Source organism: Mytilus trossulus, chromosome 4 (genome assembly GCF_036588685.1).
Source record: "Mytilus trossulus isolate FHL-02 chromosome 4, PNRI_Mtr1.1.1.hap1, whole genome shotgun sequence".
NCBI classification, from domain to species: Eukaryota; Metazoa; Mollusca; class Bivalvia; order Mytilida; family Mytilidae; genus Mytilus; species Mytilus trossulus.
Window position 1 is genome coordinate 42,494,278 of NC_086376.1, and position 17,092 is coordinate 42,511,369.

Genomic DNA, 17,092 nt, shown 5'->3' on the forward strand with positions numbered 1-17,092 from the left:
TATCGGGATTCAGGTTGAGGGGTAAAAATCGGGATGATACCGCGAAAATCAGGATAGTTGGCAGGTCTGTCTTTATAAATATAGGCTATTCAAATCTAGTCTGGAGACTTGCACACTTTTTCTCACTTCCTTTCCTTAAATAAGTCAATTATAGGAAAGAGGTTATTTTAGGAAACATTTTATAAATTTCTTTGTCTCTTTATAAATATAGTTGATGGCTATTCAAATCTAGTCTGGAGACTTGCACACTTTTTCTCACTTCCTTTCCTTAAATAAGTCAATTATAGGAAAGAGGTTATTTTAGGAAACATTTTATAAATTTCTTAACTAGATGCAGTATTTCCACATGTATGTCACAAACATGCACAACACAGATTGATATTTGTTTAAATTAATAGCTATATACAATTATCCAACATTAAAATAAAAAAGCAAAGAACATAAAACATAATAACATAAAATGCTTTGCCGAGCACAGCCTGATACAACCCCAGAGGTCAAACCATGAATAGTTTGGACAAATTTCAACACAATATTCCAGCTTGAAAATTCCAAATTAAGATTGTGACTAATTTTTGACACCAAATAAATGTGGTTTAAGATCTTAAAAGTCTCTTTCACAAAACTGTGCATTTGAAGATTTTTTCTTGAAACTTCTCAAAATATTTGTTATTTGAAAACTATTGATAAAAATGAATAGGAAATATTTTTTTTAAGGCAAAACCATCAACCCACAGCCTCAATTCCAGACTTCCCTTTGTAGCATAGAACCTTGTAGTACAATTTAAGAGACATTAATACACTTAAACAATTTAACCTTCTTGCTTCTTGTAAATTCGAAAAATTTCATGGACATTCTTTCACTCAAACTTAAATAATTGTCTGAAAGCAGAATGTGTCTTTCGATGACAATGAAGCAGCAGACGACAATATCATACCAACCCAAACGATTTTTTCTGGTTGTATAAAAAATGTACAAGTTTAGTGCAAAATGCCAGTTCAAAGTTCAAACTTGTGGGCATACAAAACACAAATAAATATTTAGGATGACTGGTGTTCTTGGTTTTAAATCCTGGATTTAACATCTTCTTGGCCTCACTACCTGGATCTGAAATAAACATATATAAATCATTTAAATATTCCTTCTAAATTTAAATGCATAAATTGTTGCAAAACTGTAATTAAAGCACAGTGATATCACAAAAATAACTTTGACTTTGCTGCATCCCTTGATTTTATGGCTTTTTGTTTACTGATAACACTTTTCTTTCAAATCCCTGAATAACGAATTTCATAAATAAAGATTGTTCCCATTATGAAAATCGATAACATATTTGTCAAGATTAGAGTAGAAAAATAATGACATTTAAAACTTAAATTACAGTATTATTCTACAAATTCTGTTACAAATATAAATCTGTGTAAAATAATTTCATTTTAGAAGTCTACAATGCTTCAATTGCAATTTGTAAGCAAATTAAATCTTTCACATACTAACTATAACATTTGAAATATTTGCATGCATTTGATAAACAGATTCACTTTTGCAATTTTAGAAAATTCTGCATATTAGTAAAGCTTTCTTAGTTTAAAATGTATTTAAATTTTGCAATATCAATTATTTTGCATTTAACACATTTATAAATAAATGGCAAAATTGTCTGAATTGACAGTAATAATTATAGAATAACTAATTGAAGAATTCAAATTGAGAAAAATATTCAACGAGCGACGGAACAACACATTGATTCAGGAATGCGAATACACATTTGATGAGTTAATTATCAGTGTTGTTTGGACACAAGTTGAATATTTTTCAATATTTGAATTCTTAAATTAGTTATTCGTTTTATTACATTGACAAATGGCTTTTTTAAAAGAAATTAATTACATGTAAGGGACGACATCAAAAGATCGATGTAGGATAAAAAACTTAAATCAAATAGTTTGGGGGTGGGGGGGTCAACATTGCTGCAAGTTTTGTCAATTTAAAATCGATTTTACATATATCCCTATTGGTCAATCAATTTTTTCCAAATTAAGTTAAGATGGGGGTGTGGGGGTCAGTGAAAAAACTATGTGAATTAAGTTTTTTATCCTTCATTGAACTTTTGATGTCGTCCCTAAGGAACTATATCTTTTTTCTACGCATTCGAAATTTGTTTTGATACAATGTTATCAATGTCTTGACAACGCCTATTGTTGTATGACGTCAGAGAGTGAAATAAACATGAAATTATTGGTTTTTATTTAACTGGGAAATCAATGTATTTCATGTAATAAATGAAAATATTTGTTTTATTATAAAACCATGTTCAAAAGGCCTAGTAAAACAGTAACCAAAAAATGATGCCATTAAGGTGGTATGTACTAAAACACTACAGGGAGATAACTCTGTAAAATCAGCTAAACATTTTAATTACAGTGTGCTGTTACTGGAATATTAAGCTTTTCAATGATCGAATTAAGTGTTTGTCAAACTGCTGTATAACCACTGTAAATTTTCTGATAAAATGGTTGCTTCCAATTTTTTAGAAATTTTTATATTTTTTTTGTCAAAGGGTGGTCAAAGAAAATACTTTGTCAAAATTTTCAGAAAATTAAACAAGCCAAATAAATTTTAATCAAGGTGTTGGGTACCACCTTAATACCAAAAAATATTGAGGTCTTTCAAATTCACAAAATAAATTATCTTGTCTTACCTCTGATGAAGTCTGCAGCTGAACAATATGTCTATTGATGGCTTCCAAAATTTTGGGATCCAGTGCCCTAGATGGCCTTTCTACTGCAGGAATCTGAAATTTTGGTAAGGAGGTTGGTAATGGTACTGATGGGAGTGCTGGATCATCTGTGTTTAATACTTCAAGGTATTCCTGCCACCATGTGTGCTGATCCCTGGTTAAACGTCCTGCTTGCTTCCATTTTGGCAGATCCCTATTCATTGCTGCAGTGACTGAATCAATTTTTGGATTTTTCCTCACAGGGTTTAAGGATGTGCAGATTTCCTGAAATAAGTATCCAGTCTTATTAAAAAGGTTTTAAAGGGGCATTAACTACCAGATATATGAAAAACCTAATATAATATTGTTTTTGCTCAATCAGTAATGAAATACAAATAGTGAAATAATACTTCCTTTTCAGTAGCCAATAAGGTCCAATTTTGTTAAAATAAGCCAAAAAACATTGATTATGAATTATTCACTTGCAAGAGAAACAAAGGTAAATCATATGATTGACTGATTCTATCCACTAATACACATTATAATACAGGTAAATGCTTAATCTATTTATATCTATATTTATGTTTACATCTTATATGGTCATCCGATGACTATAGAGGTCAATGCAATAAATAATTAGATGGTGTCTAGACTCAAATACACATGTAACGAAGCTAAGTCTTTTCATTCCTGTGCCTTGATTATTGTTTTATTTAGACTTTTAATAGTTGGATAAATATTTTACATTGTTATAATTCAAATATGAGAATTTGATTAGAATCAGGGAACATGAATTTGACAGCTAGTGTCTCTTTAAGATTAAGAGTTAATTTGTGAATAAAACAGCAACTATAAAAGACTTTTTTTCAGACACAGTACACATATATAAAAATAATGAGGTCTATATTTTGCAAAATGAGACAACACATTTCAATCAAATCAGTTGAAAAACATGAAAGTGTACCTAAAAAAACCTGTGTATTTATCCCATTGGCAACAGCTGTATATACCTTCTTATAAAAAGAAGGTCTTATTTGTTATCATTACATATCTCCTTATTATCAATTCATAAATGGATACCTTTAATTATTTGATTCAAAAAATTCAGAAGAAAGTCTTTAAAAGAGGGACAAAAGGTACCAGAGGGACAATCAATATTCACAAGAAAAAAATATTTATATTAATGATTTTTATGTAGATATTATTATGTGTTAATGGGTTTCTGCATCAATGATAATTACACTTAAATTCAATTAGTCACAAATGACATATATTTATATACCTGTAAGGTGGGAATGTTCTCTAAGTTCACTTTTCTGTACTGCTCATACTCCAAAGGCCAGTCTTTTATTGACATCTTAACAATGGGACCATCCTTTACAAATTTAAATATATGTGGAGCTTTAATTCCGTCACATCTGTTTAGATTAATGAGTTTTTCCTTGAAATTGAAAATGCTGTTGAGGTGAATAACAATGGGTGAAGGTGTGGATGCTTCCCTTATCCTTGCATGGAGTTCTGGAAGCGTTGGTGCATTCTCTTGACATAACTTGGTGCTGACTCTACTAAACAGTTGGTCCACATTCTCATGTGTGTGTCCCACCATCAAAAAAGAAAGTTTAATCTACAACAAAAGTTTTATCAATTTAAAAGAGGCTGATATACTTTGTCCGATAAAAAAAACCTCGCAAAATAAGTTAATGTTTGTGTCAGTTTGGTCTTTTGTGGATAGTTGTCTCATTGGCAATCATACCACATCTTCTTTTTTATATAACATTACAAACACAGAAGAAAAGGTAAAATATTTGGCAACAGTCATGATCAACTGTACGACCTTTGGATTGTTCAATGTGGACATGTTTGTAACTTTCAAATGAAAACCATTTTAGAAATGTTTTGCTCTCATCTTTTTGCAACTTCTGAGTTCATTTCTTTTCAAAAATAGTTATTTTAGCTGTTAAACCTATCAAATAAAAACTCCCTCAATAAATGTCAATCTAGATAAGCATTTCTATTGTTAAAGTATCTGCTTATGTGTCTTTTCCTTTTTTTTAATTTTATGTTTATATTGCAAATTAATGTAACAATAGATTCACTTTCACTTTAACTTTCTATTCATAATGTGGGCAGCTGTCTAACTTAAAATTCCACAAATTTTAATAATACATTTTCAAGGGATAATAAAATTGTATATTTCATATTATGTTCTAGACTTACCTTCTTGAATACCTCTGCCTTCACAAGAGCAGCTAAAAACATCAGCACAAAGTGGTTTTTGTTGTCTTTACCACAGTTGTCTGCTTGCAAATACAAAACTGGTGGCAGTGCATTGTCGTTGATCTAAAATTAAAAGTTTCATTAATTGTTAAGCAACATCATGATTAATACAGAGTGTAACCATACACTAGCTGACTGAGATATGGGTTCATATATATATATATAAATTCATATGTTACTGTATTTACCTTCTTACTTTTATATTGAGGTCAGGTGAAAACTACCAGACGGACATTTAACATTGAAACAATCCCAAATACCAAATATAGTTATCCTATTACTTAAAAAAAGAGAGTTTTCACTTGAAATACTATAGGCTCTGTCGTTCACCTGTTTTTACTGATTCTTTGGAAAATCATGTAAAATAAGGTTAACATCATAAGTTAAAGTATTAGATATAAGACATTATTAGATACACTATGTACTTTAACGATATCTAAGATAATAAAAAATATTGCAAAGTTACTAACTCATGGGCGGCAACCCAACAAGTTGAAGGACTTGTATGAAAATTTCAGTGCAGATAAATCTAAATCTGATGAACCTTTTGCCACCTGTTAGTTTTACTCCGAATGCTTCAGTTTCCGAGATATAAGCCAAAAACTGCATTTTACAGCTATGTTCTATTTTTAGCCATGGTTGTGGTCATCTTGGTTGGCAGGCAAGGGTCATCAGACAAACTTTTAAAACAAGATACCTTAGTGATGATTGAAGCAACGTTTTGTTAAATTTGGCCCAATAGTTTCAGAGCAGAAAATTTTAGTAAAAGTTAACAGACGACAACGGACTCCAAGTGAGAAAAACTCACTTGGCCCTCTGGGCCAGGTGAGATGAAAAGTACTTAAGCATTGGCCTTTTAACAGTTCACACCCTTTTGTGTGTTCTAATTTATTGATAAAGTCAATTCTGTTATTTTTCAATATCCTTGATTGCTTCATATAGAAATTGGTATAATATGGTGTGGTCCATTCCATTAAATAGCATCCCCAGAAAAGTTTAACTATTCAACTTAAATTACAAGCATGATTAACAGTCAGGGTATTAAGTTTTATTTTTTAAAATGTAAATAATTGTTTTCAGCTACTTTAAAATTGTCATACCTCTTTGACATGGTGAAGCACTTTCAGAAGGCAGTTCAATGTGACATTTGAATCAGGGTGGAAACAGTCTGTCCAAGTAAATCCAAAGTCTAGTCCAAAACCATGGCATAATGCACCAGTAACATGATGATGAACTCCAGCATAGGCTGAGTCAGTCTGAAAAAAAATGCATTTCAAAATTTCAATTTCTTTCAAAAATACTTATAATTTTGACCATGTTGAACACAGATCTTATGTTGTAGGATTATATAATGTGCCCCATGAGATGATGTCCCATGGACAAAGTTTCACAGATATGACCTTTGAAATTTGACCAGGGCATAATTTTATTATTAATTATTGTCCACTTCTGTGTAAAAGTGTCCCTTGAAAATATATTCTACTTTTGATCTTTGTTGGATGTATTTCATGGTGAAATCATGTTCCAGGCACAGGCATCAATTCTGGCATAACATATGTGGCTTTCTTATTTTGATACCGACATTCATCAAAAACTGATATATAAAAGATACATTCTAGATATCTTAGTACATTTCTTATGAACCTTAAGGTGGCATCCACTCTCATTATGGCATATGTACAACACCTGTTTCTGTTTGTCCTTTTTGAATAATGAGTTTTAATGTTTTCTCCTGTTTTTTTTTTTGTCAACCTTTATATTTGACATATCATTGTGTTAATTTAAATTCAAATTGCTTAGCCTTCCATCTTAATGGTTTTCTTTTATTATTATTAAACCTTGGAGGGTATTGACCATCACACAAAAAGTCTATAGCTGTTTATATTCATCACTTTCCATTTTGTTTACATCTGTGGTGTCTTGATTTAAATTTCAATTATGATTTAACTATTAAATTTATTAAAACATTTTAATGATTGCTAAATTATTTCCTTTTAGGGACAGAAAAAAATAGCCACACTATGAAAAATTGACCTCTGTGACAAACTTTTATAAAACATGCATGAAATTATGTCCTTATACCTAAGAGACAATTCTTCACTAAGGAAGACACCATTTATAGTTTACAAATGTGATGTTCTGTCCTGTGAACAAAATTTTACAGATGAACTGAGAAATATAGTTCCAAGAAGACATAATTTCATGGGACACTTTTTAGGATAACATTTTAGTATATATATATACTACATGTATTGTTATTAAGATGAAAGGCAAAAACAACCAAAAAAAGGTACAAATTGTACATTCAGAGCAATTGCTGAAAATTTCATCATAACACGTAAGAAAAAATGGTATAAATTGACAGTTTTGTAGATCTTGTTTTGTATCTTGTTGACATACCTTTGAATTCAATGAGAATCTTGGAAGTGTGGTTTTTGCCTGGTCCATATTATCTATTATCAATGACAGATAGTGTTGAGGACTGGATCTAGCTTTTGCTCTATGTTTATAATATTTCTGTTTTGCTAGGCTGAAAATTATCAAAAATATAATATATTAGCAACCAAAAGTATAATAACAAACAAAGTTTTCAACAATGTGGTCCTTATTTAATTACTTGCATAACAGATTATTTATAAGAGTGTACAACATTTTTTAGGCTATTTTGAATAGACACGAAAATATTAGTCATCCCTTATATGTTTACTTTTTAACAAGTAAACATGAAAAACATTGATAACAAAGTCACATGACAAAATTATGTCTTTTTAGCTGATAAGACTAAAAATCTTTCAGCCAATCCGAATATGTGTTTAAAATTCTTCCATTATGGTGTCAGACCACCAATTACTCCCTCAAATTCTCAAATTTAGAACGTATGTAAAAGTAGGCCTACTCGGGACAAAAAATAGTGCATTTGATGTCATTGTTTACTTAAACTACCCAACAAATTTGCAGAATTGAAACTTTTGGTGAAAGAGAAATATATAAAGACCATTTTAAGTCCAAATTTACTTGTCTATGAGTTGAAATTAAAAATTGAGGATTAATGCGCTCCATAGTATACTAATTTAAGATTTCAAGAAAACCAGGGGTTATTTTTAGTGGTACATCCATTCGGAAGGTCTCTTCTTTCTTATATGGCTTTAAAGGTATGTCGAAAATTGGCATGAAGAAAGGTGACACCTGTACGATTCAGGACATACCTGGTTTGTAAGAGGTTAAACTTAAGATACAAAATTAAGAAAGCTATGAAAATTGCAAAATTTGGTTGAACAGAAAGGGACTTTTAAATGTACTCATACATCTCCTTATATCTAAATACATTGAAGTAATGTTGGCAAAAGTATGCCAAATGATGATCTTAATTTTTAGGCAATTATTCATTTAAAATTAGATAGAATTTTAAACATAACTAGAGGCTCCAAAGAGCCTGTGTCGCTCACCTTGGTCTATGTGAATAGCAAACAAAGGAAGCAGATGGATTCATGACAAAATTGTGTTTTGGTGATGGTGAAGTGTTTGTAAATCTTACTTTACTAAACAGTCTTGCTGCTTACATTTATCTCTATCTATAATGAACTTGGCCAAGTAGTTTCAGTGGAAAATGTTAATAAAAATTTACAAATTTTATGAAAATTGTTAAAAATTGACTATAAAGGACAATAACTCCTTAAGGGTTCAATTGACCATTTCGGTCATGTTGACTTATTTGTAAATCTTACTTTGCTGAACATAATTGCTGTTTACAGTTTATCTGTATCTATAATAATATTCAAGATAATAACCAAAAACAGCAAAATTTCCTTAAAATTACCAATTCAGGGGCAGCAACCCAACAATGGAATGTCAGATTCATCTGAAAATTACAGGGCAGATAGATCTTGATCTGATAAACAGTTTTACCACCTGTCAGATTTGCTCTAAATGCTTTGGTTTTTGAGGTATAAGCCAAAAACTGCCTTTTACCCCTATGTTCTATTTTAGCTGTGGTGGCCATCTTGATTTAATGGTCCGGTCACTGGACACATTTTTAAAACTAGATACCCCAAAGATGATTGTTGCCAAGTTTGGATTAATTTGGCCAAGTAGTTTCAGAGGAGAAGATTTTTGTAAAAGATAACTAAGATTTATGAAAAATGGTTAAAAATTGACTATAAAGGGCAATAACTCCTAAAGGGGTCAACTGACCATTTCGGTCATGTTGACTTATTTGTAAATCCTACTTTGCTAAACATTATTGCTGTTTACAGTTTATCTCTATCTATAATAATATTCAAGATAATAACCAAAAACAGCAAAATTTCCACAAAATTTCCAATTCAGGGGCAGCAACCCAACAACGGGTTGACTGATTTATCTGAAAATTTCAGGGCAGATAGATCTTGACCTGATAAACATATTTACCCTTTGTCAGATTTCCTCTAAATGCTTTGGTTTTTGAGTTATAAGCCAAAAACTGCATTTTACCCCTATGTTCTATTTTTAGCCGTTGCGGCCATCTTGGTTGGTTGACCGGGTCAAGCCACACATTTTTTAAACTAGATACCCAAATGATGATTGTGGCCAAGTTTGGTAAAATTTGGCTTAGTTGTTTCAGAGGAGAAGATTTTTGTAAAAGATAACTAAGATTTACGAAAAATGGTTAAAAATTGACTATAAAGGGCAATAACTCCTAAAGGGGTCAACTGACCATATCGGTCATGTTGACTTATTTGTAAATCCTACTTTGCTAAACATTATTGCTGTTTACAGTTTATCTCTATCTATAATAATATTCAAGATAATAACCAAAAACAGCAAAATTTCCACAAAATTACCAATTCAGGGGCAGCAACCCAACAACAGGTTGACTGATTCATCTGAAAATTTCAGGGCAGATAGATATTGACTTGATTAACAATTTAACTTCTTGTCAGATTTGCTCTAGATGCTTTGGTTTTTGAGTTATAAGCCAAAAACTGCATTTTACCCCTATGTTCTATTTTTAGCCGTGGCGGCCATCTTGGTTGGTTGACCGGGTCACGCCACACATTTTTTAAACTAGATACCCCAATGATGATTGTGGCCAAGTTTGGTTCAATTTGGCCCAGTAGTTTCAGAGGAGAAGATTTTTGTAAAAGTTAACGACGACGGACGACGGACGACGACGGACGCCAGACGCAAAGTGATGGGAAAAGATCACTTGGCCCTTCGGGCCAGGTGAGCTAAAAATCAGATAACAGCTTGAACTAAAGGCTCTAAAGAGCCTGTGTCGCTCACCTTGGTCTATGTGCATATTAAACAAAGGACACAAATGGATTCATGACAAAATTGTATTTTGGTGATGGTGATGTGTTTGAAGTTCTTACTTTACTGAACGATTTTGCTTCTTACAATTATATCTATCATGAACTTTGCCCATTAGTAACAGAGAACTATATTTGGTAAAAATTTACATAAATTTACCAAATTAATGAAAATTGTTAAAAATTGACTATAAAGGGCAATAACTCCTTAAGGGGTCAATTGACCATTTAGGTCATGTTGACTTATTTGTAGATCTTACTTTGCTGAACATTATTGCTGTTTACAGTTTATCACTATCTATAATAGTATTCAAGATAACCAAAAACGGCAAAATTTCTTTAAAAATTACCAATTGGAGGGCAGCAACCCAACAACCAGTTGTCCAATTCATCTGAAAAATTCAGGGCAGATAGATATTGACTTGATTAACAATTTAACTTCTTGTCAGATTTGCTCTAGATGCTTTGGTTTCATAGTTATAAGCAAAAAACTGCATTTTACCCCTATGTTCTATTTTTAGCCGTGCGGCCATCTTGGTTGAATGGCCAGGTCATCGGACACATTTTTCAAACTAGATACCCCAAAGATGATTGTGGCCTAGTAGTTTCAGTGGAGATTTTGTAAAAGATTACTTAGATTTATGAAAAATGGTTAAAGATTGACTATAAAGGGCAATAACTCCTAAAGGGGTCAACTGACCATTTTGGTCATGTTGACTTATTTGTAGATCTTACTTTGCTGAACATTATTGCTGTTTACAATTTATCTCTATCTAAAATAATATTCAAGATAATAACCAAAAACAGCAAAATTTCCTCAAAATTACCAATTCAGGGGCAGCAACCCAACAACCGATTGACCGATTCATCTGAAAATTTCAGGGCAGATAGTTCTTGACCTGATAAACATTTTTATCCCCATGTAAGATTTCCTCAAAATGCTTTGGTTTTTGAGTTATAAGCCAAAAATTGCATTTTACCCCTATGTTCTATTTTTAGCGGTGGCGGCCATCTTGGTTGGTTGACCAGGTCACGCCACACATTTTTTAAACTAGATACCCCAAAGATGATTGCGGCCAAGTTTGGATTAATTTGGCCAAGTAGTTTCAGAGGAGAAGATTTTTGTAAAAGATTACTTTAATTTACGAAAAATGGTTAAAAATTGACTATAAAGGGCAATAACTCCTAAACGGGTCAACTGACCATTTTGGTCATGTTGACTTATTTGTAGATCTTACTTTGCTGAACATTATTGCTGTTTACAGTTTATCTCTATCTATAATAATATTCAAGATAATAACCAAAAACAGCAAAATTTCCTCAAAATTACCAATTCAGGGGCAGCAACCCAACAACCGATTGACCGATTCATCTGAAAATTTTAGGGCAGATAGATCTTGACCTGATAAACATTTTTACCCCGTGTCAGATTTGCTCTAAATGCTTTGGTTTTTGAGTTATAAGCCAAAAACTGCATTTTACCCCTATGTTCTATTTTTAGCCGTGGCGGCCATCTTGGTTGGTTGACCGGGTCACGCCACACATTTTTTAAACTAGATACCCCAATGATGATTGTGGCCAAGTTTGGTTTGATTTGGCCCAGTAGTTTCAGAGGAGAAGATTTTTGTAAAAGTTAACGACGACGGACGACGGACGCCAAGTGATGAGAAAAGCTCACTTGGCCCTCGGGCCAGGTGAGCTAAAAATCAGAAAATTTTTGTTTTTAAATATTGCTATAAGATGTTGAAAAATATCCCATTTTTGTTGTACATAAATTAGGTTGTTTAAGTTTTCTCGCTTGAATTGTGATACATTTTTCATAATTGACAAACTTTAAAATAACATCATAAAGGCAAGCATAATTGACAAACTTTTCCAGTTAAGGACATAAATCAGGAGCCTCTAATTCAGTGGATGTGTTACATATTTGTTTTTCGTTCATTTTTTTATATAAATAAGGCTGTTAGTTTTCTCGTTTGAATTGTTTTACATTATCTTATGGGGGCCTTTTATAGCTGACTATGCGGTATGGGCTTTACTCATTCTTGTAGAACTATGTGACCTAAAGTTGTTAAGTTCTGTCGCATTTGGTCACTTCTGGAGTTGTCTCATTGGCAATCATACTGCATCTTCTTTTTTATATAACATATAATACAAACTACAACTTAATAAACAATTCATACTTTTAAAGATTTTGCTAATTAGCCAAGATTGTACCCAGATATTTACTTACAGTTGCAATGCAAAATGTGCTTTCCTTTTCATCAGTAATTCTTCTTTTTGTTCTTTTGTGAGCTTTGTAAGGAGTGCTTCTTTAAACAGTGTACACTCTGTACATTTTGACAGCTTCTGGTGCTATTAAATTTATTATAAACAAAAAAAGTGTCAATTGTCATATATGAAGAGTATATTTTTCCAAATTATGTACATAGAACGATGAAGTTAAGCACATTAAGGCTGCATGTTTGCAAAGTGTACCATACAATTAACCAAATGCATTTTCATCTTATATGACCAAATAAATGAATTGCAAAAGAAGAAGTAAATTACAAATATAAATCATCACTGTTGCTTAAATATGAAGTCATTTTGTTCAGTAATACTCAAAAACATGGAAAATGTATAACACAAAAATTCATAGTAGTATTGTCAAAACATATTAGAAGAGTGCATTCTACGTATTGAACAAGTAACAACTGATCCATGAAATACGGTTCTGCAATCTTTTTTTTACAAACATATATACCTTGCAATTATTTGATATGAATAAAAAAAATAGTTCTATTCTTATAATAACTGATCAAATTTTCTGGACAAGACGACTATCAACCCAATGATCAATTAAGTAAGTAGTTGAATGTTCAGTTGGTATAAACATTTTAAAACTGCTGACACAACAGACCAAAAGACTATAAAAAAAAAAAATTTAAATACCTTTCTAAACTTTACATGTGAAAATTCTTTACGCCACATCTCATAAAAGCTTGATAAACTTATGCTAGGCTGTTGTGACACATCACATTGAAGCTTATAATCTTTGAATACAGCTATCTTCGTCAAACAAGATGGAAGGTGGATTTCTGGACAATCTGGTTGCTTTTCCCCAAAGTTTCTGCATATTCTTTAAAATACATCATTGCTGAAATATATCTTGTGCTGAGATACTGTTGACCTGTCCTGTAATCTTCTGGCAATCTGTTTTCATGTAGTCTGGATTTGATATACCTAAACCTGAAAATAAAAGCAGTTATTACTTAATCTAGCACTTCAATATATAGTCTTCCCTTGACATTGTTTGAAGAAAAAATCATATATTTCCTAATATTTAGACTAAGCATCTTTTTTTTTCCACCATAAACTCTGAAATTTTCTCCATAAAAAATCAAAATAATATTTTCTAACAACTTTCTTGAAAAAACAAACTGGGAATGTGTCCCATGACACAGATGGAGCCCGTCCGGCATATAAAGGGGTAAAACTCAAGAATGGTTAAAGTTAATTTCCAAAATTCATACTTGAACTGAGTTTTGTGGTAATGAGCATGATGTATAATTTTAATAAAATTTGGTATACTAAGGCAAATAAAGTAAGAGAACTGAAACGCTACCAAAATTCAAACTTGACTATCTGGTATGGGCTTTTCTCATTGTTGAAGGCATAACAGTGACATATAGTTGTTAATTTCTGTTTTCATTTGGTTTCTTGTGGAAAGTTGTCTCATTGGAAATTATACCACATCTTCTTTTATTTATCTGTGTTTTGTTAAAATAAGCATTGTGTATAAGTTTCATAATGTTTGGTAAAAGCAAATTTACTTTAGAGGACAGGAACCAATTTCTTGACACACACACATGAGGACGTTTGTAGACTTACAGACACAAGGGTAAAACTTAATCTGCCCTATGCAATATCATTATATGTTCACTTCAAATTTAAAAGTTTTATTCTGTACAAACCCAATATATTTAATTGTCTCCTTTAATTAGTGTGGCTATTTTCGGTTTTTATAATTTCTGCCTTCTTTCTGTTTTTTTACAATCAAAGGTGCCATAATGAGTCATTGTGATCCACAAATTATAATATGATTTTTTGAGCCTTATGACATGCTAAATTAATATAACTTAATTTTGGAAGAAACACATCTACTGATTGGCTGACATCATTTTGTTTATCATATCAATTTTGTCATGTGACCATGATGTCATCAACGTTTTTTTCATGATTTACGCTAGTAAAAAATGGAATTGAGAATTAAATTATAAGATATAACTGTAATATTTTGTCAGTCTATTCGAAATAACCATCTATGTGCATTATTCAGTGTGCAACACATTTTTTATGTTATTTCTTCATAGACATGCAGAAAATATAAGTCATTCCTTAAATATATCCATCTTATTATACAACTTTCAATATAACCAAAGAAGACAAATTTTAAGTACAAATATCTTCTTTCTTTAATTCCATGCATCAATTTCCATGCATCCTGGCAAACACGCTTCTGATCAACTACAAAAGTTGGACTGATGTCTTTAACTGCATACGATTTCCTGAAAATTAATATCATAAGTGTATAAACTAATAAAGTCATGCAAATAACATAAATAACAAATTTAACTATGACTCAAAATTAATATCAGCATGTATCCTGTATGTAATCTTTAAATAAATGCTTTTTCATACATTTTGCATATCAAAAAATAAAATTTATGATTTAGCAGGAGAAAAATTAAATAAACTGTTATCACAGAGATATGTCTCGACTTTTTGTAATTTTCATAATGCAAATGTTGAAATCAAAATAGCAATACTTTAACCTCTTACACAAGTTATGCAAATATTCTCCAAGTCAATGAAACATGACTGAGTTGCATGGCTAAACAATCTTCAATCAACATTAGCCTACCACTAATGGTTCCCCTCGAAATGACCTATTAAATCACAAACTAATACATAATAACCAAGAAAAATTATCAGAGTTAATAGACCATGACTAAGGGGGGGGGGGGGGGGGGATGGGGGCAAATTATCTCCATGGAAATGAGATATGCCAATGCTTATACAACTGCATACCAAATATCATTGACCTACCACCCATAAACTGACCTATTAAATCACAAACTAATACATGTAAAATAAGCAAAACGTTCAATGTCAATTTCTGTTTAAATTTGCTTTGGTCCTCAATTAGATTATTTTTCTTCTTATATATTCAATCATAGGATGAACAGTACAACGGAATGGGGCTTTAAAGAATTGCATACAGAATATAGGACTTATTTGAGTACATGTATATGCGTGCAAAAATATCCTGAACATTAAAATGTTTTGGAACTCCTTTTCAAGTGACTTTAATATCTAATTAGAATGCTTAGGACTGTATTCATTTTTTCTTTGCTACATATTATTTAAACGGTAGAACTTACTGAAGAGTATCAAGAATGAACTTTGATTGCTTTCTTTGAGTCATGTTGTAAAATGCTTTACGTATTTTCATCACTGTGTTTATCTTTTTTACACATTCCTTCTCATAGCAGATGCCATCATGTACTTTGTTGACTGTTTCAAATGATGTTTCCAAGGCCTGTATTTTTCCTTTACGCTTTGATTTTTTTACTTGCTGGAAACAAACAAATCATATTCTTTCTTAAAAATGTAAATTGTCAATATTTATAAGATTAATACACTCGATCTGAATACAAATCAGCATTATCAAAAATAACTTAACTTTGATTATAACTAGACAGCTAATTTATCCCAGTAAGCAATATTTTTTTTTTATCAAACTAAGAAAATAACATAATTTTAATCTTTGATACTTAATACTTTACATATTTGCACAATCAGTTTCTTTGTTGATCTAATGAGATGAAACATTGAACTCTAATAAAAAAATGATGTGCTAAGCTGGGAAAAATCATTAAAACGGCATGTTTGACATTTCAATATTTGAGATGTTTGTTGGGATTGTAAAACCTATCACTTATATAAGTAAATTTTTTGCAAAAATTCAAGGGAGATTATTCACAAATTATAATTCACTTAAATTTTTTGTTTACCTCTTCAAGTATTAGTAGTATTATTAGTTTTAACAGTAATATTTTGCAAAATGTGGAATTTCCTAGCACAATATCATATTCAATTTGAAAGAATACATGTGTACATTATTGTGCTATAATTCTTTATGTTTACTTTTGAACTAATAGTCTTACATGATTTGTCTAGAGAACTTCTGGTAGTTGTTCTTGACATGTTTCTTTCTTCGATAGACTGTTTGACTGAACTTCTTTTAGTCAACAATGTAAACATAATGGCGGTGGTAATAACACAATCTGGCTTGACATTAAAAATATCTATTTTCACTTCAGCTAAATCATTTAATAATAAAATAAACTTTAGGTTATCAGTGTGAAAAAATAAATTCCATTTCTCCAATTTTAAAGAAATTATAGTTAAATGCATTTTTATAGGAATTTATTGATGTATAAACTGAACCAATGTTACTCACAAACATATCATAGTTTATGAGTGAATTTGTTGAGTTTATACACCAATGAATTAATTTAAAAAGGCATTTAATCCTTTACAATTAAATCTATCAGTGGTTCTTATTTCCAATATTTAATTTTTTGTTAGGTTTAATTAAATTCCTTCCAAGTTCTTTATAATAATACTTGAACACATGTATAATTATGTAATTTTTTTGCATAACAGTAATTGTTGAGTTTTTAGTCTGACATCAAATAATTACCTGGACCAACACCACAGGCTTTCCAAACACGAATACCTTGCTCTTCAAACTGAAAA

General features: G+C 31.1%; 1 protein-coding gene across 1 annotated transcript; it reads right to left on the reverse strand.

The window, feature by feature from the left end:
- Nucleotides 1–211: 211 nt before the first annotated feature.
- LOC134715311 (uncharacterized) lies at nucleotides 212–15,791 on the reverse strand. The gene is made up of 9 exons (XM_063577423.1): nucleotides 15,712–15,791; nucleotides 13,220–13,516; nucleotides 12,519–12,640; nucleotides 7,398–7,527; nucleotides 6,098–6,253; nucleotides 4,938–5,060; nucleotides 4,003–4,344; nucleotides 2,703–3,005; nucleotides 212–1,108 (listed from the first exon to the last, which is right to left on the reverse strand). The coding sequence occupies exons 2-9, from the start codon at nucleotides 13,256–13,258 to the stop codon at nucleotides 1,079–1,081; spliced, it is 1,245 nt and encodes a 414-aa protein (XP_063433493.1). The 5' UTR covers nucleotides 13,259–13,516; nucleotides 15,712–15,791; the 3' UTR covers nucleotides 212–1,078.
- Nucleotides 15,792–17,092: the final 1,301 nt, after the last annotated feature.

What these genes read in the sequence shown, in the direction of transcription:
- LOC134715311 (XM_063577423.1), bottom strand. Translation starts at nt 13,258, where the DNA reads ATGTGGCGTAAAGAATTTTCACATGTAAAGTTTAGAAAG. An exon ending in TGCTTCACCATGTCAAAGAG is followed by an intron (nt 5,061 to 6,097) that starts GTATGACAATTT and finishes TTTTAATTTTAG; the next exon opens with ATCAACGACAATGCACTGCC. An exon ending in AGGCAGAGGTATTCAAGAAG is followed by an intron (nt 4,345 to 4,937) that starts GTAAGTCTAGAA and finishes CTTTTGTTGTAG; the next exon opens with ATTAAACTTTCTTTTTTGAT.